This window comes from Crassostrea angulata, chromosome 5 (assembly GCF_025612915.1).
Source record: "Crassostrea angulata isolate pt1a10 chromosome 5, ASM2561291v2, whole genome shotgun sequence".
In the NCBI taxonomy this organism is placed as follows: domain Eukaryota; kingdom Metazoa; phylum Mollusca; class Bivalvia; order Ostreida; family Ostreidae; genus Magallana; species Magallana angulata.
The window spans coordinates 42,179,371-42,204,609 of NC_069115.1; the positions used below are offsets into that span (position 1 = coordinate 42,179,371).

Consider the following 25,239-nt stretch of genomic DNA (forward strand, 5'->3'; position numbering starts at 1 on the left):
ATTGTTTAGTTCAGAGTTATCTTTCGTACTAAAACGATCTATACAAATGTAATTAGGAAAGAGGAAAACCATTTGTGGAAATTCTGTTTGTGCCAAAATGTTTTACAAGGAATTAAAAGAATAAACCAATTGAATAAGAATACAATAAACAAATCACGCTTTGTATTTAACTGTTCCATTGAATTTGTTTGTACTCTAGGTTTTCTCAGGAAATAAAAAGGACTTACAAAATACAGTTTGCACCTAATATTCGTGAATAAAAAAAATAAAACAAACGCACTTGATAATTCCGATAGCAGAAAATTTACAATATTGTAAAATGTTGAAAAGGAAAGTATATTTGAGAACATAAAAAAGATTTATTTTCATGTTATATTATTATGTTCTGTTAATAGAATTTTTTTATTTGTCACCGCGTTAACAATTTAAAAAGTTAAATCTTACATTATATATGTACAAGTTCATGAAACCTTTGCAAAGAAATGGTAAGCATTGATACTAAAACAAGAATTGTGTAGCTGAAATCACACATTTCATTCATATGTATTCATTCCATGGATTGTATACAACAATTGTGATTAGAATGTGCAGTTCTTACAGAAATTAATCCAAGAAAATGTTGTGTTAAAGGTTAATATATAAATACATACATAGTTACACTCAATCATTGAAGAAAGCAAGCAAAACAAATTACAGAAAAATTCATATTATCTTTTATCTTTATGTTGACGTTATTTAGTATATACAAATTGCGTTTGTCCCCAGAGCCGGTAAAGCACTCAACATTGATTCTGTCCTTTAAATGCTTCTTTAAAGTCAATGTCGTGTTTATGATACTGATATAAAGTCGCTGATGAACGTCTTTTACGGATTATTTATTCGAGGTTTACAGTTTCATATCTGCGTATGCTTGCAATTGCTAACATGTTCACACCACTGTCGGCAGGCTCACTTTCACTTGACTCGGGGGGTTTATACATATCAGTTGTTATGCTATGTTCTTTCATCAGCGATCCAAGGTAATGGACATTTTCTCTGATATGCCTAGCATAGAATCTTCTGTTTGCTACATTGTTAAGAAGGAAAACAGCAATTACCAGCACAACTCCAATCCCAACCAAAAGACAGACGATCAATTGGAATTCCTTAATAATGCCATGTCCTAGAAATGAAAATCCACAAAATTAGTAAATGTAAGATCAAAATGAAAATTTTATTTTAAAACATTACTCTTTGAATCGCAAATAATTAGAATGTACGACAAAATAGTGCATAAAAAGAGACCTAAAGGTATTGATGTTCACCTGATCACTGTAGCCATTAAATTGTTCTACCAGGTGGTCTCCTTTTTCCAATTTAAGCATCATTAAGGAGTATAATCCCTGAATTTCAGGTTTAAAAATCATTTATTTAGGGAGGGGGGGGGGTTAAAATACTGTAAATGTACAACATTTGGCTGTGTATTCTATTTAGCGCTTTTGGCGGAATAGGGCTTCCGCTAAATCAAGTACATCGCTAAATGCTTTGCGAATATGTATAAGAAAAGGCACATTCTGAAAAACGCTAATTCAAATCTACGCCAACTTGTTCAAAAACTAATTTCCACCAAATATCGTACACGCCAAATATAATACGTTTACAGTAATCTCTGGTTATTTATATACTAGCTTCAGGTGCCAAAAAGTTTACACTTTACACTCTCAAGAAAAGGAGACCTGCACGTCTTTGATAGTCAATTTTATATAACATTTAGTTATAATTATAATACATACAACATGCATACGTATGTGTTCTCCACAGGCGTACAGCGCATATGAAATTAAAGTAGATGTCCTATGATTATGTGGCAATGGGTTACCAAAGTGACTTAATGGAGCTAAAAATTACATGTTCTCTATAATTTCACATTTGTCACTTCTTCCCCCCTCCCCCCCAAAAAAGCGTCAACCCCATTCATAATTGCAATTTATCATCAGTAGAACAGTACATTATGTACAAGAAAAGGGTTTAGCTTTCTCCTACGACGCTGAAAGTACAGAAAAAAATATATAATTCAATATATTTTCCCTATGTTGTGATACAGGCCCTACCCAGTGGTCCTGAACATTTGACACAGGGGTCATGACTCTCAAAATTAGGAATATCATAGCTATATATTCAGTTTACCTTCCTCTGCTGTTAATGAAGAGAAGGTTTTCTAAAATAAAATACATTTTCACTGTTCAGTTATATTAGCCACACCTGAACCCCCGAGTCAGGAGCATCACGATTTTTGTAGAGCGTTTCATTAACGTCTTACATATAATCACGCAATTAGTTTTTTCTTCTAACAAGTTCAGAAGAACATTTTTGAAAAGTTTGACATTTTTTGTTTGTTTGACTACGCTAATGAGATGCGTAGGGAGGTGTTTGGTCCGAAATTTTACAGTTCTTATTTTTGATATCCAAGAAATGCTTCAAACCAAAAATGGTAATTTGTTTTGTAGTGTTCAAAACGAAATTGATTAAAAAAGTAAAATTGTTAAATTACGACGCATGTCGCACATTGCAAGACGACAGACGAAGACATGACGCAATGGGTCACCTATGTACTCAGGTGATTTAAAAAGTATTCATTTAATTACTTTTCAGAGTCTATAGATTGTAATCTAAATTGATGTTAAAACCTTAATACCATGTAAACATATATTTTTGATTATTAAGTCCTCATCACCTATGGTTCTGGATAAGTTAATTTTAAGATTTCTGTTATCTTTAATGATTGCATATTTTATAGTCCCTGTTTTATAAATATAAAAATGCATAAGGCATGATTTGACATTAATATTAATCGCTAAAAAAGATTTTTTTCAGAACCTTAGATTTAGTTCAGTTATCTTAAAACGGAACAACATTTTTAATAGCAAGTATCCCTCTTTCTCATTTTCTCTTTCTCTTTCTTTACCATCAAACGCATAGTCTAAACATCCAAAGACGTGATCGCATACTTTCTTTGGACAAAGACATTCTTCCTGACACTCAACACCATAGTTAGGATAACGACAAGAGTCCGAGCAATTTGATCCATAGTATCCCGAGGGACAACCTAAAAAAGCAAATGCACTGAAATGGATGTAAGTCGATTGCAAAATGATCTGCATCGTGTATTTGTAACGATGAGAATTGATATACTGCATATTAAGTATTAATTAATTACAAGTTGACCTAAATGCAATATATTTTATGGTAAATGTCATTTCATTAACAAAAATATATAAATACACTGATGCGGAAACAAAACTTTAGTTTTATGGTATGTATTTCCAGGTATTGATACACTTTCACAAATACAAGGGTCGATCCAAAAGTAATGTCATACTATGCACCGCCCTTCCTTTTGGCGCGGTATTGTGTAAAATGATACTTAAAAATTTTCCTTACCTAAATTTAAATTCTCATTAATGTTTTTATTAAATTTCGTTGAATACTTAACAAGATATTGATGTTTATAGCTTGATATATACGTGACATCGCCGCGTCACGAATTTACATCTTTCTTTTTTTAAGTTTGTATATATGAATAAATGAGATGCTTCAAAATTTAAAAAAGCCTCAAACAACACAATATTTTAAAATAGATATATTATGAACTTTTTCTAACTGTTTTGAAAAATAAAGGACCGTTACGGTCCATTTCAGATATCTACGCAATGTCTTTTGTCTCTAGATCAAGAGATGAAAAGGCTGGACATGCGAATAGTGATACGATGCATTTTTTTTGCTTCGATGGATAGAAATAATTAAACAACTTACTGGAATTGATATATCAATCTAAAATTGAAAGCGAGTGAACAGTGTACCTTTAACGTGGTTCCAATACCTAATAAAAGCATGTGTCATGTTAATGAAAAAAAAAAACAATAGATAGATGACATTCGCTCTGAAGGGAAGTTAAAACTGGGTTCTTATGTCAATGGCTATATTATAAAGCTACGTTCATGACTTCTTGAAAAGACCTCGACAAACTGATCGCACATTAAATTATCCAATATACTACTCCATCGATTACAAAAGATTAATTAGATACTTTATTAAAAATTGCTTATTAAATGTTCAATATAGCATAGTGGCGAATTTATATAGAGTACTAAATTACAAAATTCTACCAGAACCCCAAAATTTTAGAAATGACGTCGCTAGCGTGCGGCGACTATCCTTACCTCACGCTCTACAAAGTGTATGATCTTGAGAAATATTTATAATAATCCATTAACATGTTCAAGTCTGAATTGGATTAGGTAGATATCTTACAGCGCGAATTTTTGTCACTTTACTTTGATTTTTAACGATTTTATCGCATCTGTGACATTACTTTTGGATCAACCCTCGTATTTAGCGGTTTCCATGTTAACATTTGACATCGTTAAAGGATTTTAAAATTAATGGTTTCTACATTACTTAAGCATTTTTAGTACCATTGGGCTTGTATGTGTATTCATGTATGAAATAAAAAGAAAATTAGTGACTTTGGGTGGATGGACTCCTTTTTCTAATCTATGATTCTTATATAAAATTGAATCATCGTATTTATGTTATGTACAATAATCGGGAGAGTCTTTTGCATACATATTTGTCATTGAAAATATTGTTCATTTTAAACAGTAAACGCCCTTCTTTTTGTATATGGGCGTTTAATGAAGCATTAAATGAATATCCTCGGTCCTGTAACACACTAAGCAAAGTTGACAAATTGAATACCGCGCGTAAGCATTCAATGCTTAAATTTATAGTCATATTGATGTCTATTTGTATGAAATGTGTGTCTTTACCGTTGATGTAGGGCGACACTTAGTCAGGGCTATAAAGTATGCATGGGACAGCCATACCAACATTTTATTTAGTTCGCTTCCACGACTTAAAATATAGTGCCAGAAACTTTGCAGAGAAAAATTTGTTTTTATCAACGAATAAATATTATTTAATGATTATTTTTCAGAACATATCAAATTTGTCATTTAAGATTGAACGTTTCATTTATTCGTACAAAAATAAATGTACTCAAAACGATGGATGACGTTGATATGTGGGATCATGGCGCATAAATTAACTAAATGTATTCAAAGGAAAATGAACGTATGAGATTTCCAATGCAAACATAAGAAGTAAATATCAAATAATGCCATCGTTATTAAAAAAATACACATGTAACTCAATTATGAAATGGTTACCTTAAAAAAAACTCTTTTTTAACAGACACACATATACTTTTAATCGATTTATCTAAGCATTGAATGCATTAATATAATGTTTTAGGGAAGGGGATTCATGTACTGATGAATGGCAGAGCCCAAAGCAAAAAAACTCACAGGGGAAAAAGTCGGATGTAAAGAGAGGATGGGACAAAGCATGAATTTTTCCTTTTTCAAAAAATGATCCCACAATTTGGAATTTATCTGCTGGGGCGTTTCATAATGAAGTCGAATGATGCAATTTCCAGGTATTGATTTATTCCCTTTGTAACGTTTCTTAATTTTCTTTAGCACATAATTTCTGTATACATGTCCGGTGATTGATTTGTCTTTTAAACTAGCAACTGAAATTGCAGGAATTTTAATATTTAGGTCAAGATCTAGTAAATGAAGGTGACTACAGGTTCATAAAATTTAAGATATCAATTTTTTCAATGATGCTTCATAACAATAGTTTTGTTTGATAGGGTGTACCGGGGCTAAAAGTTTTGGTAAACGCAATGAAAAATCATGTTTTAAACTGTCATTTTTAATGACATATGAAGGAACTGAGGAACAAATTTCAGAGTTTTGTCTATTTTTGACTAATAAAATATATCTAGAATGCCTACAGTCTCCCAAAAAACGGAATTAAACAAGCTCTCAACGTCCTTTTTGAAATGTCAAATTAAATATATCGCGATTACTTTTCCCATGATTTAACATAAAATGTCAAGAAATTGTTTAATTTTCTATATAATTCCTTCGAAGCCGTAAAATACGGGAAAAAGATTCTTCAAATCAATTATGACGTCATAATGGTTCTAGTGCCAAAAAGACATTCTGGAATCCTTTACTAGATTTTGACCTTTAAAAAAAATCCGTATGATACTTTCTTTGTACTTTGGTGTCATTTTGCTATAAAAGGTTTTTTTGCCTTTTTAGTCAACCCCATCTTGTAATCAATTTTCCTGTAAATTATAAGTAGTTTTTTTTTATTTATTTCAACCTGCAATCGTTTTTTTTTTTATTTATTTATTTTTTTTTTGTTAATAAATGTTTGGCTGAGCTTGCACTATCCCTTTGGAGGCCAAGGTGATCGGTTATATTGCATCCATTCAAACTAGGTGCGCCAGACGTTGATATCCCTAAAGTCTGTTTTGCGATTTTTAAATTAGCTAACCTACCTGTAAACTGGTCTCAATGACATACACTTGTTTTCATACACAGTCCTTTGAAATTTTATTCAAGTCTTTACCTTGTCTGACACATGCTTTTATGTAGCCTTAAATTTCAGCCTTATTGGATAATGACTTCATATGTCTTGAATAAGGGTTATATATCAGCTTCTCAAAGGATTATTCGATGATAGAACAGATAAACGACCGTGAATATAATATGAACCAAATTATGTGTGAAAAAAAAATCAAAAGGCCAATTGAACCTTGTATTTTTTAGAATGTGATTGTGACAATATTAATTGAAAACCCATCGTATATCAGAATGAAAACCAAATATGCTTTGGGTAAGAAATTTGTCATTACTTTGATCGCGCGTTTTAACATTCTACTCTTAATTATAAATCAATTTCTGTTTCATTGTATTACAGTAATTATGGACAATTAGTTGTATATATACATGTATATCTTACCTATGGAGTGATCAATTTATTTACTTGATTAAAGCATGCATATAGCTGATAATTCAAACGTACCTATATATTTATCAGTACAATTGTGAATCTTTGGATTATAGTATTGATCTGATGGGCACTGTTTGGCTGAGCTGCAAGTTGACAGAGAATACCATATACACATTTTAAAGTCAATGCACGTATTTAACATGTATTATGCTATAATGTATAATTGTCAAGAAACGTGAGCTTAAAACCAAAAATTACCTTACCTCGAGCAGAATACCTCTGCATTTAAATACAACAGTAAACATATGCTCGTAAGTTGATTAAACATGGTTCACCATCTATAAATTAATAAAAATAAGCAAAGGCCGAACACGTATGTGGACAAAACACATTGTCAAGCACTCAACACGGAAAGGAAAGCGTTCGTGGGGAAGTTTTTTTTTATTAAAACATTTAAGGGAAGTCGTGCAATTGTTAATTATGGTACACATGTACGATTCCCATAGGTTGTAAAAGTGGATAGATAGATAGATAGATAGATAGATAGATAGATAGATAGATAGATAGATAGATAGATAGATAGATAGATAGATAGATAGATAGATAGATAGATTGATAGATAGATAGATAGATAGATAGATAGATAGATAGATAGATAGATAGATAGATAGATAGATAAGATGACTTGAATGATAAATCTCGTTTGAAATATTTCTACGAAGATTAATCCTGGTAGGTTTGCTATTTATACAAATATGGTTTATAACTAACATTATTAGGATTAAGATACACTCTGTAACTGTTGTACAATAAATGTACACTTTAACGTAAAAATAACAAGGGATATGGTTTAACACTATTATTATGAGTACATTGTGTGATAACCTTAATCGATGTACTTTGTAAATTAGTTTCAAATGTTTGTATATGAATGACAATTGATAGAAGTCTTATTTTCACAGCATACAAATACCTAATCTAGACATGCATGCAATATACCAGGTGACTGTCTGGTTGACCAACAGCTCAACTAATTTCCATAAAGGTAAATCATATTGACCGAAAAGAATAATGTACAGCGGTGGGAAAAATCATCTAAATCATTGTAAAAAAATAAGGAGTAAATAAGGAGAGAAAAAATATAACAGTGCAGATAAAAATCATATCTGGGTTTAAAACAAATTACATTATTTAAAGGTACAGTAAACCCAATTGTTACCTTTTAGCAAAGTTTTAAAGATATGTTACTATAACATTCGATAATAGAAATATCAATATTTGTTTTATTTGAACACAGATCTCAATGTTTTGATAATAATAGAATTATATTTAATGAATGAAATAAGAAAAAGTACCAACTTACAAAAATAAAAAGTCAGATGTACAAACTAAATGTAAAAGTTTAATAAAATCATTTTGTTGAGCTACTCTTTTTTAGATGTCTCAAACTGTTGGAATGAGGAAATAACTTTAAATTAACAGTCAGATAATGTAATCTAACTGCGGAGGTACATGTACTTAGAATAAACTCTATCATTGACTTCATTAACATCATGCAAAATTATTGTACCTCTATCATTGACTTAATTAAAATCATGCATTATTATTCATTAAGAAAAAAATTGAATGTCGTTGAATGTAGCAAAGTACACCAACGGTAACAGGTTTGCAACGCATTTATTAATCGTAAATATAACTGCATATAATTTGAGAGAAGAGAAGTTATTTTCACTCGTTAAAATAATCATTTTTTTGTATTTGTTCCAAACCAAAAGCATTTCTTCAAAATGTAACGCTACTGATGCTCATATATATATATATATATATATATATATATATATATATATATATATATATATATATATATATATATATATATATAGGATATCTATATTGTGTGATTTTATATTTGCTTTATCCAACGGGTTGAAATGGTGTATATATTCGCGAGGCTTGCCGAGCGAATATAACCATTTCAACGAGTACTTGATCTTGTACTTGATTTTAAATGCACTGTAGTATTTATATATGTAATTGGGTGGTTTCATAGTTTTATATGTTCAATGTCAAATGACAAAAATAGTTTGACATTTGGAAGTCAACATTATTATAATTAATTTTTGATGGTTTATAATTTGGTTTTACAATTGCATTTATAATATACAACCTACAAATATACTTAAATAACATCCAAACATGAATACGAATACATCAATATGTACAAACAAAAATGTAATCAATAATACATTCTAAGATGTGTTGATAAAAACTAATGACAGTTTTTAAAGTAATTCACAATATTTCAAATATATTGAAAAACATGATCTTTTGCAATAACAATTTCAAAGATCAATAATCTTTTACATTCTAATCAGCATCAGAGCATAAAAAAACATTTTCAAGCATTTTTTTTCAAAATGTACCGGAAGTCCACTAGTCAAATATAATAAAATCGATCCGATTAAAAGATACAACACATTTTACATTTTACCTAGGCTCACATTAAGAACATTAGAAACAACGTTAGCATCGTAAAATCATCAAATGTAATATATGTTAGAACGGTTTTCAGTAGTAAAAACTCTCCATCAAATCGTCTTCTCATTAAAACAGTTACAACTATAATTAATAGTATGATGAGCAAAGCACTGGTTATTGTTGATGCTAATATCGTAATTTTCACAACCATCGAGGAATTTTCAAACTGGTCCCCTTAAAAAAGAAAAGAACATATAGTACGATTTTCGGTTAATTGCAAGAAAATATTCAAGATAAATAAAATCATAACCTATTTCGTTAGACTCTGTAACTACAGTTGTATCCATTCCAACGGTGCATCCTATTATATTGTTGCAGTCCGATTCATTGCATCTGCACATTCTTTGACATCCTAAACCATAATTTGGAAACCGACATGGTTTTGAACAAGTGGGTCCATAAAAACCAATAGGACATTCTATGAATATTGAAATTTAAAAAAATAACAAAATTGTTCCAAAAAAATATAGCGAAATTATGTTTTACGAACATAGAAAATCCCAATATATCTTCATATCAGAAATTGAGAATGTTGATTTTGATTCTATTACAGAATTAATTGTTGTGTATTATTTGAAATGAAAGAAAACGTTCAAATTTACCTTGTGTTATAAACTTTCTAACTATATGCTTTGATATTATCACTGTGACATCCCAATTCATTGCTACAAAATTCGCTACTGCATTGGCAATTATTCTGACAGGAAAGCCCATAGTTAGGATATCTGCAAGGACTAGAGCAATTCTTCTCGTAAAATCCAGGACTACATTCTATGAGGAGGCAAATACACAGGTGAAATTTATAAAATAGTCTGTTATTTTAAAACATAATTTAATTTACAAATTATACTGAATGTCATAAAAAGTGCTATCAATACACGCATAATTTAAACTTTATTTCGTGATTAATTTCTTGCTTAATACCTCATTCATAAAGGACATGATACATTGTATACAAGATTCAAATTATGTGAATAAGAATTGTTAAAAGTTACTTTATTTACCCGCTAGATAAGTTTTGAAATCTGAGAGGTTTCTTTTAAATAGTTGCATGCATTAAATAGTTTTAGGAAAAGGTTTTGCAATCTTTTATCAAGACCCATCGAGTTATTAAAACATTCTAATTAATACAAGATGTTTGCTACCGGCATTACTTTAATTTGGTTTACCAAGTACATTTCTAAGATATTATTGTTTGATTCTTTTAAGTAATGAAACAACTACTGTTCTCTAATCTAATCAATTGTCCATCAGTAATCAAAAAACTTGAAGCAATAAAGCATTAAAAATTGAAAATTCAAAAATCATGTATACGGATTAAAATATATTCACAAAACTTAATGTTATTGTAATGTGTGGTTGTATTTCTTAAAACCGATTAAAATCTTTATTAAATCACAAAGTATTAATGCAAAGAATATTTATAAAGTAACAGTTATAACATGGAGTAATATGTACCTCTGCAAATTCCCATCGTATTGTCCCAATATTTGCCAGGTGAACAAAGTGTAGACATGTTCCTGGGAAACAAATTTTAACTAAGCAAAGATGAGGAATGATAAAAAAATATATTCGAGTGGATACATTTTACTTACGATAATTGTAAAAAATCATTACCCTTAAAAGAATAAAATGAAAAATAAACCATCAGAAACATTTTCAGCATCTTTCACATTTTATTTTGAAACATGATTTAAACAAATTAGATTTTATGGTTAACATAGGAAATGCATATAACAGGAAACAATTCAACTGTGGATCAACGGAACTAATTAAATTAATTTCTGGAATATAATAGTCTTATTATTGTGAGGTTAGTCAGTTTCAATGATAAATTGAACTTGTACAATTAAACTCTATTTTTGAACAAACCATAATGCATACAATACAAGCTATTATAAAAGCTTTTAGTAAAACCATGTGTTCTATAATTAAAATATATCAATAAGGAAACGTTAATCTACACAAACATTCAATCAAATATTCAAAATTGTCCGTTTAAACTCCAAAAATTAAGGATTCTCTAGAAGCATTGTCTATCCGTGTTACTATTTTTTTTTGATAATTTACTAATTAAATTATTTTTTTAAATAACGTATACATGTATATATAATTAACTATGAATGATTTGGTCAAACAAAGAGCGATAACTGGGATAACTTTGTATTTTGGGCTAAATTAGCTCACTTCATAATACAAACTAACGGAAAACTAATTTTTTTGTTTTAAACACCCTCTACCCCCTTCCCCCGTGAACCAAAAAAAAATTATTTGGGAATTTTTATATGATGTTAATTAGCATATTCATACCAAAGAATTTGTCGTTTCATGGGGGAGACATGTCATCAGACCAAAATACATTCCAAAAAAGAATTTTGCTTTGTTACGTTTCAAAAAATAATTAACATACATGAATAAACATAAAAATTAACTTTAATATCTAACGTAAACATGTGATTATCTTCTTTTCTACCCATATCGGCCGGTAAGTAATATTTTTTTTAACTCATAGAGACCGATTTCAATGAAGAAATTTTTAGATTTCTGAAAGCAAAACTTTCGTTTTAAAAATAATTATTTGATTGAAAAATTTACTTTCATATAAATCAAATTAGGAATTCATTATACTTTTTTGTAGATCAGTTTGTTTCTTTTAATCCTTATGTTTTATTTGAAGCATGCAATTGTGTATTTATCTTGATATATATTAGTGGTTAGCACCAGACAATTCAGAAATTGAAGGTTTTTTGCTAACTATATATGTTTCTTGTTAAGCATTGCATATTAAGCTTTTTTCATTCTTATTACATCAAAACAGTTTAAATAGGGTATTTAACAAATTCTTCATTTTTATTTCATTAGATTGTTTCTCTAATGTATGCCCCATTTTTAACAGTAAGGTTGTCATTTTAATATAAAAATCGTAAAAATACCAAATTAAAGCTATCAACTTTAAGTAGCAACGAACACTCATGAATATTTAGTATGATAGTAATATAATAGAAATTTAGATGGAGTGAGTTTGAAATAAATCTTATTGCGGAAAACCATTTTGCTGAGAATTCGTGTGAGTAAATTTTGTATGAAAAGATCACATTAAATTTGTATAAATGCTATTTACACATACATTGTAAAGAACAATTAACTGCATTAAATGATCACTTGCTTCGTTAATTCACAAACCAACGAAAAAACAATCAAACAAACACAAAATTAAAACTGACACCTATTTACAAGAACTAAATACTGGGAATGTTTAGAGTGTATTTTCAATATATTCTTAAATGAAACATGCAGCATTCACATCTGGTGGAAACGCATTATAATAACCCTTACCAACATGTGATCGCGTGGGAGGTCCTTGGAATAGATCTGGACGGTTCACTTCTTATGGGTGGATAAGTGCCAATCTTCATGATTGGGAAGAATATGTTTCCCGCAAAAGTTTAACACTTCTTTCGATTGAGATGAAGTTCAATCTGTTTGAATCTGTATCATAAGGCGAAGCTTAAGGTCATACCTCAGCAAAAATATGAGGTATATAATCCAACTAATGTTATACATAGAAAATACGATGAATCAATTTGGTAGGAGTAAGAAAAATCAATCGAAATACTAGCTGCTTTGATAAAGTTTCTTCTTTCAAAATGTCATTTTTAATACAAAGAAGTAACTACAGACCTTTGTCTTTATGTTTTAATGCCTTCAATTACTCTTAGCTAATAATGAATTTCATGAGTTAAATCTTTTACTATTACAAGCGCAATAGAAATTAGGATGAATTAAATAATATTTGAAGGAAAAATGTCATCAAGTCAAACTAGCAAAGTTATGTTAATTTATCAGGCAATATGGTCAGTCAATATAATGAGAGTAAAAACATGCAGTCAATTTAACAACTATTATTACCTTTCGTCACTGCACAATAATATACGAAACTTAGAAATTACTGTAATCATTTGAAATACATTGTAGAATAATGAAGCCTGGATGTGAAGTATCATTTGTATATTAATCAGACTATCAATCATATTCGATCCCAGACGCTGACTTGTTTGAAAAAAAAAGATTGTATTTATTTTGGTCTGAATAAAAACCATGAACATCATTCGAAACTTCGGTAATGTTAATCATTATTCGTTTATAGAAACACTTTATAAAGTTAAACTCGATATTAGTCGACAAAATATATTGAAAGAGAAACTAGCTGACCAATGTATATAATCATGTACAATGTTTCCTTGATGGAGCATAAGAGTAACAATTAAAGTGTATTAAAGTTCAAAATATATGTGTACTAAAAAGTGGTTGTATGAATGTTTCGAAAAAAACTAGCTACGTGTCGTTTCGCAATAAGTATGGAACCGCAAATTCCCATGTTTCAGGTCGCTAAAATATCGCATATTTTAGAGTGGTTTAACTACATTACGACATATTCAATCATACAATATTTAAGTAAACACCAAATAGCCTGTAATGACGAAGAAAAAATATCAAATCTACACTTTGAATATGATTTGATTTAATTTCAATTCCTGTGACTCGACAGGTACTGTGTCTATTCTTAGTTAAACATAATCAGTAGTCTAATAATATGTTTACTTTATTGCTATTCGAAAAAACTTAAATAAACTCCATATAATATAAGCGTTTTATCCTGAAGATGGAAGCTGCATATATGATCGAATTGAGGTCTTAACAATTTAATTTTTTCTTCGCTCGATTAACTCTTTCAAGAATAATTCAATATATTCTAAATAGACAATTTACTAACTAAAATACGTAGGATAAAGCGAATTACTTCCGTTATCCTCAATCAATGATTTTCCTCATTGATAGATCTTCTATGTCAAACACCATCAGGATCGATATCAAATGAGATTTTAAAAAACTATAATGAATATCTATATGATTTATTCCTTGTTTTTCGTTTCAACAGCTTATTCCTTTGTACCAGCATCGTAAGTATGATGTTTGGCTTTCATCGTGAATTAATAAAAATATTTAGTTTCATATCATCGCCCTTAATTATTTTTGTTTCTTTGGTTTTTTGCAGAGAAAGCCCTTTGATTTGTCCTTTAGATAGATATTGGGACAATGTTGCAGGAATATGCAAAGGTAAATTTAAATAGTTTACAAACATATAATTATGGCTGTATAACAAGGCGGACGATCGGGTAAACAACAACATCTAGAACGGGTTTTTTTATTTGACATGGGTGTTTCAAGAAAGAGAGATTGTATTCTTCTTTTCTGCATCTTCTAAATCGAAAAAATTAATTCTGGATGCTAACTCTCAATCATTTTGTTGTAGAAACACAAGTACATTTGATGATATTATTATGATATGCGTGCATACATACATTTAATAGTATAATGCGTCCGTTAGAATCCCGCAGGAAAATTGTTTTAGGTGTTACACCTAACTGCTGACAAAGATATGATTCAAAATGTATATCTATTTATATCTATCTTATTAAACGATTCTCTTCATATATCAACAAGGATACACAACATAATACGGAATATGGCAAAGGAAAATTTCGTTAATGTTTAAGTATCTTTTGAATATTAGAAAATACGTATAAAGATTAATATAAAATGCATTGTTTTACCCTTTTTCTTACTTGTGTAATTTCCAATATTTTATTGACTTTAAATCTTATGTTCACTCATGAACAAGAGCTATGTTATTGAGAAAATAGAAAGAAGTCACTTTGAACAAGAAAGTATCAAGAAGCCAACAAAAAAAACCCCAGTAATTGGAGCCTTGTTTTATTTTTCCATCGAATACATTTCATGCATATAATAGATATTGTTATCAAATATAAAGCATAAAAATCTTGTTCAATCTTTTAAAACACAAAAATAGTAATATTTTGCAACACATTAGGGGTGTAAGAAACATGCCTTAATGAGTGTGTTTAAATGTACATTGTACCTGAATTTCAATATGGAGAGAAAACATGATTTGATTCAAAATCTTACAAAAAAGAAATACAGGATTTTTATATTCTCTATCGTATAATGATCCCATGAAAACACTCAGAATATTTCCGCATGTATGGATGTATACATTAAAGTACCATAGAATTGTGTCTCCATTTTTTTAAACTCTTGTGAATACTTCAGCTGAAAAAACGTTTAAATTAGTGATATTTTTTTACCCTGAAAACATATTAAAATGTGGGCATTTCCGATTACATATTATATGCTTTCTCGTTGGACTCAATCAAATTCAAACAGCAAGTTACAGGTGACAGAGAACTTTACAAGTAAAACAAATGTATAGTTTGATTATTTGAAGGCAGAATCATTCATCTTATAGAATTTATTTTTCACGACATTTAAGATTAAAGAAAACGATTCACATTCTCTGTGAAAGTATAAATTGATTATGAATATGATTGCACTTACTATAAGTTTTAAGACCCTGTCATTGAAATGAATGTCAATGAAGAAAGTTATATATATACTTTTCTCGGAGTTTCGTGAGATCGTTGATGTCTTCATCACACTCATTTAAACTGTTTGTTGTGTTCTATGTGTTAATGTATTACATGTATGTACATTTCACTGTTTTTCAAAATTATTTTTAGTTTGTTCCTTTTTTTGTAGAATGTAGGTATGGATTTAATCATCTCAATTGCTCAAACCCATGTCGATTTCCAAGCTATGGTTTTGAATGTCGAAACAAGTGCAACTGTAGTGAACAGATATGTAGCAATATCTTGGGATGTAACATGAATTATGCCAGAAGAAGAGAAAAAGAATGGAGAGAAAAGGCTACATAAGAAATATGTCTTTGACAGTTATCATTTAGTTATCATTTAGCATTGGGACACTCAAACGATTTTTGCAATCGACGCAATTGATGTGGCAACCCTTAAAATCTAATGAAAATCGATATGACAGCTACGATTATTATACGATCAAAACCACGATATCAATCGAATTGTGAAAGAAAAAATGTAGTGTAAGATATATAAACATTACAAATCAAAATTTAAATTTGAACACTTTAGGCTCATACACTTGACTTACTTGAGATTATTCCTGTTCGCTCCTTGGGGAGCATAGGGCCGCAACCACTCCTCGCCAGCGGACTCTGTTTTGGGCTACTTTCTTTAACTGGGCCCAGATGAAGCCTGCCTCTTTTGCCTCTGACTCTACTGATCTTCTCCAGGTTTGCCTAGGTCTCCCCACCTTTCTCTTTCCCTGTGGGTTCCAATCCAGTGCCTGTATTGTGATGTTTTCTGGGGATTTACGTAGAGTGTGGCCTATCCATCCCCATTTTCTCCTCTTTATTTCAATGTGGATGGGATCTTGTTTGGTCTTTTCCCATAGGCTTGTGTTTGATATGGTGTCTGGCCATCTGATGTTAAGAATATGGCGGAGACATTTGTTGACAAAAGACTGGAGTTTGTTGTTTATCGTTTTTGTTACCTTCCAGGTCTCCGAGCCATACAACAGGACTGATTTTACGTTTGTATTAAAGATTCTTGTTTTGGTGTTGATGGAGAGTGCTTTTGAATTCCAAATTTGACGTAGGGTGTTGAATGCATGTCTTGCCTTGTTGGTACGACTTTTAACGTCGTTGTCAGCGCCCCCATCCTTACTGACAATGCTCCCAAGATAGGTGAATTTGTCGGTCTCTCTGATGTTCTCTCCATTTAACTGGATTGGTGTATTCTGTTTGTTGTTTATTCTCATCACCTCTGTCTTTTTAATGTTTATTTTTAGGCCAGTCTTTTCTGCTTCTGCTGCGAGGCGTGACAATTTCTCCTGCGCATGTTGTTGTTTGTGGGATAGCAGGTCAATGTCATCTGCAAAATCCAGGTCCTCGAGGTGTTTGGTGAAGGTCCACTGGATTCCAGTCTTGTTGCCTTGCGTTGTTTCCTTCATGATCCAATCAATAACAATTAAAAATATTGTTGGTGAAAGAATGCAGCCCTGCCTTACTCCTGTTTCTACTTTAAATGGATGTGTTAGTTTTCCATTGTGGATTATGTGACATGTGGCGTCGTCGTACAGGTTTCTAATGATGCTAATGAACTTCGGTGGTATTCCATATTGTTATACTTTCATGTTAAATACTGAAATCTGATTGCTTAAGACGCAGTTAATAATATTTACTATTACCCTCAGCGTTAGCAACGCACTTGGCAACGGGTAACATTAAAAAATGTTACATGCGCGAAAATTATGCGCGTACGGTTCGCTGTAGAATTCACGTTATTCCTATATAAAAGCAGTAAAATTTTCTTAAAAATTTTAAAAAAGACATTCAGTATAACAAAATAAATAGTGCCTGTTTGGGAGGATAACAGTTGAAATTGACATCCCTCAAAAACCATTGTCAACCTCCGCTTCGCGTCGGTTGACATTGGTTTTCTCGGGGTGTCAATTTCAACTGTTACCCTCCCAAACAGGCACTATTTATATAATGTTCCATTAGTGTCCAGATGGTTGACCTATCCACACTGTCAAAAGCTTTTTCAAAATCCACAAATGTTGAATATAGTGGGGACTGCCACTCAATAGACTGCTCTATGATGATAAGAAGGGTGGCGATTTGGTCTGTGCATGATCTGTTCTGGCGAAACCCTGCTTGCTCTGGTCTTAGTTCCTTGTCCAATGCTTCTTTCATTCTTTCCAAGATTACTCTTGTTAGAACTTTGCTGGCAATGGATAAAAGCATGATACCTCGCCAATTTCCACATTGCGACAGGTCACCTTTCTTTGGTAGTTTTACTAGGTATCCTATTTTCCACGCATCTGGAACTTTTTCTTCTTTCCATATCTTTTGTAGTAGAGGTTGTAACATCTCTGCAGACTTTGTTGGGGTAGCTTTAAGAGCCTCTGGGGGAATGCCATCTGGACCAGCTGCTTTTCCGTTTTTCAGTGTTTTAATTGCCTTGGTAATTTCTACTCTAGATGGGGGTCCAGTTATGATTTGAAGTTCATTCATTATTGTTGATATGTTTGCAGTACTGGGTGGTGGTGGCCGGTTTAGAACTTCCTTGAAGTGCTCTACCCATCTGGCTCTTTGTCCTATATCACTACTGATAATCCTTCCCTGCTTGTCTCTTACTGGGGTGTTAGTGTTCACATTCTTTCCTGACAGAGTTCTGCTTATTTCATACAGCTTTTTCATGTTGTTCTGTCTGGCTGCTGTCTCTGCCTCTTCAGTCATGTCATGGACAAACTGTCTCTTGTCTTTTCTAGCATTCTTTTTGACTTGTATGTTGGCTTCCCTATATTCTTTTTTCAGTTCCTCTTTTTGTTGAGCATCCTTACACTGGTTAATCTTCTGCTTCAACTCTTTCCTTATTTTAACTATTTCCCATGTTTCGGCTGTTATCCAATCTTTGTGCTCCCTCTTTGTCTTTCCTAAAACTTCACTGCATGCAGTTTTCCAGACGTCTTGGAGCTTAACCAATGGTCTTCAATAGTTGTTACTGTCAATCCCTCTAGTGCATCGAACTTGTTGCTTATTGCGATGTTAAACTCGTCATTTTTTTTTCTTTGTTTTTAATCAGGCGGACATTAAATTTGTAGTGAGGTGTTTTTGATTTATCTTTAAATGCTCTGAGTTTCATTCTTAGCGTAGCTGTAACAAGTTGGTGATCTGAGGCTGCATCTGCTCCTCGTCTTGTCCTTACATCAAGCAAACTTCTTCTCCATTTTCGCATGATGGTAATATGGTCTATTTGATTTTCTGTCTTTCCATCTGGAGAAGACCAGGTTGTTTTATGTATCTTCTTATGTGGAAAGATGGTGCCTCCTATGACTAGGTCATTGAAATTGCAGAAGTCTGTAAAAAGTTCTCCATTTTCATTAATGTTACCAATGCCGTGCTTTCCCATGATAAGTTCTTTGTTGGTGTTGTCCTCTCCAACTTTGGCATTCATATCTCCCATCACAACTTTTATATCTCTGCGAGGTGCACGGTCTATCATTGACTGTAGTGCAGCATAAAATTCGTCCTTCTCCTGCTCCTCTGCTGCATTTATTGGGGCATAACACTGAATGATTGTGATCTTCCTTCCCTTTGAGTTGAACCTGGCTGACATGAGTCTTGGCGACACTGGTTCCCATGCTATCATCGCTTTTGTTGCTTCTGGTGACAACATAAGGGCAACCCCTTGAGTGTGTGCATGATCCTGGTCCTCATGTCCAGAGTATATGATGGTTTCTCCTGATTCTAAGCGAACTTGTCCTCTTTCATTCCATCTAACTTCGCTTAGGCCAAGTACCTTGATGTTATACCTTGTCATCTCCTTTGCTACTTGGGCAGCTTTTCCGACCTCGTATAGGGTTCTGATGTTCCAGGTCCCTATCCTGGTGTTGGCCTTAATCGACAGAAGATTTGTCGGTGCACTGGCTTCCTGATGGCTTTCACCTGCACACGTCATGAGCTCATCTTGCAAGCTATCTTCCGGATCTAGGTCTCGCTCTTGATGTGGTGTTGTTGCGGTTTCTGTAGCACTGTGGTTTTTTTATGAGGTGGAGTTGCTAGCCCCCCGCCCAACCCCCTGGACCCGGAGGGCCGGTGGTTTTCTGTTAGGGTTTTCCTTCCCTTAGTCACTGGTTCCGGTTATTTAAAGGCGCCGGAGGCTCGCCTTTCGCCACTGTCACTCAGCTGCCGAGGCATTTCCAGGGTCATCATGGCGTGGAGGTGTGACATGTGACTTGCTGGCAGAACCTATTTGAGACGGTGGGCATTGACTCAAGGTTTTAATAATGGCACTTAGTGACACTTAGTGACATCCCTCGAGACCCATACCAGCATTTGACCCCAGGCTCATACACATGTATCCTAAACTAGATTCTTTAAGCATTATATCCATGCGAGATATGATCCAGTATTATAAACCATTGTTTGCCTATATTTCTCAATTTTCGTAGACCAAACCATTTTTATGAACACATTATGATCATTGAATATTTTTCAGGGATAATTATACATCTTATAATTAATAAGACATTATAATAAGATTGAACTAAATTAGGTCCGCTAGATGGTCATCACAAATTTTATAACGTAAAACTCGGTTATAGCGAAGTCCTAAGGACCAATGGATTTACTTCGTTATATCCGTAATTCGCTATATCCATATAACGAATTCGTAATACAAACTATAGCAAATTCACTATATACATGTCTCTTTAACCAGGCTACAATTTTTGCCTAATTGAGGCTTAGAATGAAAATACATTCTTTTGATACCTTTAAAAATCGGATTATTTATTGAAGAATTTATGCGAAAATAAATTCATTCAAACTATTATATACTTTACTGATTTCCTTTAGATCAAAAGCTCTTTTACTTAGATATATGTAGGGCAAATATTGTCATATCTAAGGCTATATGGCAGATGTAATTTGTCGACTTTTTTTTTCCTTCACTAAATTGCGTGCGTGCTTAAAATCCTTTGTGTAAAATAGGCCCTTAAATGTTATACATTCATAAAAGGTATGTTTGATATTTGTATCAGTTTTTGTTTTTCCAAAACTTCACTGTTGATTTCGGCACGTAAGCCAGTTTCTAAATTATGTGAATGACAATGCTTTTGTATGATTCTAAATTCTAATTTATTTATTTTCATTTTGGAAATGCAAATAGTTTGCAATGCTGGTTATCATGGGCTCAATTGTTTAAAGCCATGCCGATATCCTAACTTTGGTCTATTATGTCAAAACAAGTGTGATTGCAACGAGACAATCTGTAGCAATGTAAGAGGATGCATCTTGGATATTTCCACCAAATTTGTAACAGAAGTGGAACATCTAGGTAAATTGAAATAGTTTTTGATATCTGTTTAGAAGTCAGCATATTGTTATATACTTTTAAAAAATGGGAACTAAAATTACAAAAGAACACATATTTTAAAAATACACAATATCTTTTTCAAAGGAGAAGAACTTGAAAATTCTTCGGTGGATTCTTCAAAGGATTCTTCGGGAGATATTAATATTGGAATATTGACAACAATAATAACCGCATCTCTTCTTGTCATCATAGTTGTGACTCAATTAATAAGAAAGCAATGTGATCGAAGGACGCCTTCTTTTGAAAGCAACTACAACACTTATCATATCTGATCATCATACGACGACCTCCTTTGGAATCATATATAACTGTAACTACAAACATTATCAAATAGCTTATTAATTTTAACATTACTCGATTGCTCTGAACAAATTTTACCATTTTTGCTTAATTTTCAAACCTTTTAACGTAATTAATGGTAATATTTAGTGTTTCATTTTTGGCAAACCGATCCTAAATTGATTTTTCAAGTATTTGTTCAAATACAATAATGATAAGGAAACGTTTAAGTAATTAAACGTGCTGATGGCTTAGTGAAATTTATAGAATGATTGAATTTATGAGTAAAAAAATAAGCAAAGGTCGTGACAAACACGTTGAGCTTATTTCTGTGAAAATAATCTAAAAACTGGCATGAAGGCAAACATATTTTTCAATATACACATTTTAGATTAAATTTAATTATCATTAGAATTCTCATTTTATCAGGAGTATATCCTTATAATATTGTTGTTTGTTTATGACCATCTTTAAGGATAATAACCAACTTGTATTATGTGACCAGAAACGCATTACATGTAACACAGAGTAGCACGTACTATACTGTTTCATTAAATATCAAAATTTGATGTATATAATAATTCAATAGCTCAACAGAAATATTTTTGTATGAAATGCATTGTTTGTTGTTGTTGTTTTGTTGTTGTTGTTTTTTATTTGGGGAATTGGTCGTTTAAATTGATTGACATTTTATAGTACATCTCAATAGTGCTGTTTATTTATGGATATAAGCTTTGTGGGGTTTTTCATAATTCCTATGAAAAGATGTTGAATAAATTTTTTTAAAGTTTTAATTAATCCGTAAGATTAATGCAACACTTTCCACCTTTTGATTTGACTTGTAAAGTTTGAAAATCTTTGATGTGTAAACGACTGCCGCAGTGATCGGTGCAGATTAATTGTTAACTATCTTTGTAATACCTTGAAGTTCCTAACACGTTGGTCAGTACATCTCTTTTATGGACCAACTGTTATATTCACCATCCCTAATTTATAGGCATTTATTAGACACAATCATCCTCTTGAATTCACAGGCCAGAATATCATTTAGATATGCCATATCACTACCTAATTTTCATTTCTGTAATAAAGGGAAAAACGGCTTTCTTTAACAAAAGGTTGCTTCAAAAATTTACATTTTACTTTTAATGTCGTGACAAACTATTATCCTGAATTGAACGGTAGGGATCATGTGTAATGAGTTTGTGATTAATTTAATATAAAATAATAAAGGGAATTTTTTTGAGTGTCTTGTTTTACACAGTCTGTATCCTTTAGATATACCAACTGAAGCAAATTATATGATATAAGTAAGATCCCTTCAAGGTATTTATTGATGAAATTTATCTTTTTTTGTTTGTCTTAAAGCGAATTACTTTCGACTTAAATAGAGCATACTGTAAACGTACTACATTTAGTTGTGTATCATTTTTAGCGCTTTCGGCAGAATGTGGCTACCGCAAAATCAAGTACATCGTTAAATGTCATGCATATATGTACAGGAATAATCACATTCAGGAATACGCTAATTCAAATCCACGCCAACTTGTTCAAAAACTAATTTCCGCCAAATATCGCACACGCCAAATATGATACGTTTACAGTATTCACTGCATCATTTGTTTCTTTTAATGCAGTATGAACTGTATTTTAAAAGTTTTCTGCTTTTATGACAATTCTGCATTCCACATTAACCGTTATGGTATATATGAATAATATAAAAGTAAATCAGAAAATATTATCAGAAAAAAGATTCCACCACTAAGAAATATATAACAGTTCAATCTTTGTATAGGACAGCAATGATGATATTTTGCCTCAAAAAGGATTATCCACAACTTTGTCCACAACTTCGATTCAATATTGTCATTTGAGCAATACTATGACAACATTTCCACAATGAATAATTCAAACAAGAAAATTGCAGCTCATGCCCCATGTAACTTCATTGGGAAACAAAAATGTTTTTTGGTAAATATGTCGAAATGGTGTCATTATATATTATCTTATATTTTTTTTATAATGTAATATAATAATATAGATTTGTAGCATATATCTGTTCCACCGTTATTGTTAAAGAATGATGTAAGGTCATTTATGTTGAGCAACGACTTTATGACAGTTGATTATATTCATTTTGGAGAGATTACAGTTTTAGCCTTTTGATTTCCAATATATTCAATAATCTATTTTTTAATATTTTGTTTGAGCTTTAAATGTTTGATATGAAATCATTTCTGAAACATCTTTTTAAATTTTATAGATTGCTAAAATTGCTCTTCTATAACAGGGCATACCTACATGTATGATACTCTAATTGGTTTGATGATTCAAACCAATTACAAAGATCATACACAAAAATGTATGTTGTTCATTTGCCTTATTATGCCTTGTCAATAAAAATAAAACAAATAAAACAACAGTGGTTTTACTACCATTCAAACAATTAATTTTACACCTCAAAATAGCCATTTAAATCAATTGGTTTCCAATGTTATCTCTAAATTCTCTCTGCGTTAAGTCTGTAAGGTTATGATGATATCCTATCATATACACGGCAAACACATGTGACGTTATTTAAATTACATATATAGAATGTGGAATTTTTCGCCGCTAAATGCACTTTGATACCAGAATCATAACTTTAGCAGCAACAAAGCAAATTCAATCATCAGCATAAATGAAACAAGAAGTAATCAATATGTGGTTAATGGTGGTTTGCATGTGGCAATGTTTATACATGTATAATTCTATTTTGACGTTAGTAATCCTTAAAGTTCGCTACCTTAGACATTAAGAGCTCATTTATTAAATGATTTAAAGTAATATGTGTTCAAAGATTTAAAAAAAATATATAAACTTTTTACACATTTAAAGATAAAATTCATGCACACGCAGCATAATGACATACGTTTAAACATTTATCTTTCATCTGGACCAATTTAAGCAAAAATAAACAGAACAGTATTCTATAGACGACTATTACACAAGTTTAACATTTCGAAAACATATCATGAGTATTTTCATGGTTTATTTAACGTATCCAATACCTTAAAAATAAAAGTCTGGAAAGGTTTAACAGAAAGAGTAGGGCTTCCTCTATTGATTTTGTGTAACAATAAAAATGTATCTAAGGAGTTCACGTTCGCTTCACGTGTTCTTTAATTCTTTATTCGTTCTCATATCATTTGGTATAGTAAACTGCATACAAGCATACACAGAAAGCAAATTACAGACATTTTTAGGATGTTTTAAAAACAATAGTTAATAATGCACATTTGAAAAGAAAACGCGCTGAATTCTAGAGTTTTTTGTTTAGAAAGGGCATGAATCAAATATTTTCAAGTAAGATTTGCCTATCTTATCACATTACCCCGTCATTTATATTGTCGTCAACGAAATATTTCTAGTAGTAAATAAATTAATTATTTCTTTGCACTTTGACGTTTTTATATTTAGCGCTTAAAAATAGAGTCATAAACATTCTATGTGCTCTTTTGTAAGATAATTGATTGTTTTGTTTTTTTGTTTTTTGTTTTTTGTTTAAACTTATTCAAAATCTTCTTCAAATTTTTAAAGTATGTGTTCTCATAACTTGTATATAAATCATGCTTCATGCGATCAAAATTCCCATGGATGCAAAATTTCAACAACGTGTGTCTATCTACGTGTATTTTTTTCTATACCTTTACATTAGTGTTCTATACTTGGTCATGTTAGAGTTCTGCGGTAAACC

At 31.5% G+C, this 25,239-nt stretch overlaps 1 protein-coding gene and 1 pseudogene across 1 annotated transcript; both read right to left on the bottom strand.

Moving 5' to 3' along the window:
* Positions 1-320: 320 nt before the first annotated feature.
* LOC128186148 (uncharacterized) lies at positions 321-7,248 on the bottom strand. Its single transcript, XM_052855885.1, has 4 exons — positions 7,113-7,248; positions 6,922-6,992; positions 2,945-3,085; positions 321-1,162 (listed from the first exon to the last, which is right to left on the bottom strand). Exons 1-4 carry the CDS (start codon positions 7,175-7,177, stop codon positions 876-878), a joined length of 564 nt encoding a protein of 187 aa, XP_052711845.1. The 5' UTR covers positions 7,178-7,248; the 3' UTR covers positions 321-875.
* Positions 7,249-9,389: 2,141 nt separating this feature from the next.
* Positions 9,390-10,968, bottom strand: LOC128183597 (multiple epidermal growth factor-like domains protein 10; annotated as a pseudogene).
* Between the last annotated feature and the right edge of the window lie 14,271 nt (positions 10,969-25,239).

Excerpts from the sequence above, each read along its gene's own strand:
- LOC128186148 (XM_052855885.1), bottom strand. The coding sequence starts at position 7,177 with ATGTTTAATCAACTTACGAGCATATGTTTACTGTTGTATTTAAATGCA. Across the intron at positions 3,086-6,921 it reads TTGTACTGATAAATATATAG|GTTGTCCCTCGGGATACTAT; the intron begins GTACGTTTGAAT and ends TTGCTTTTTTAG. Across the intron at positions 1,163-2,944 it reads TTTAGACTATGCGTTTGATG|GACATGGCATTATTAAGGAA; the intron begins GTAAAGAAAGAG and ends TTTCATTTCTAG.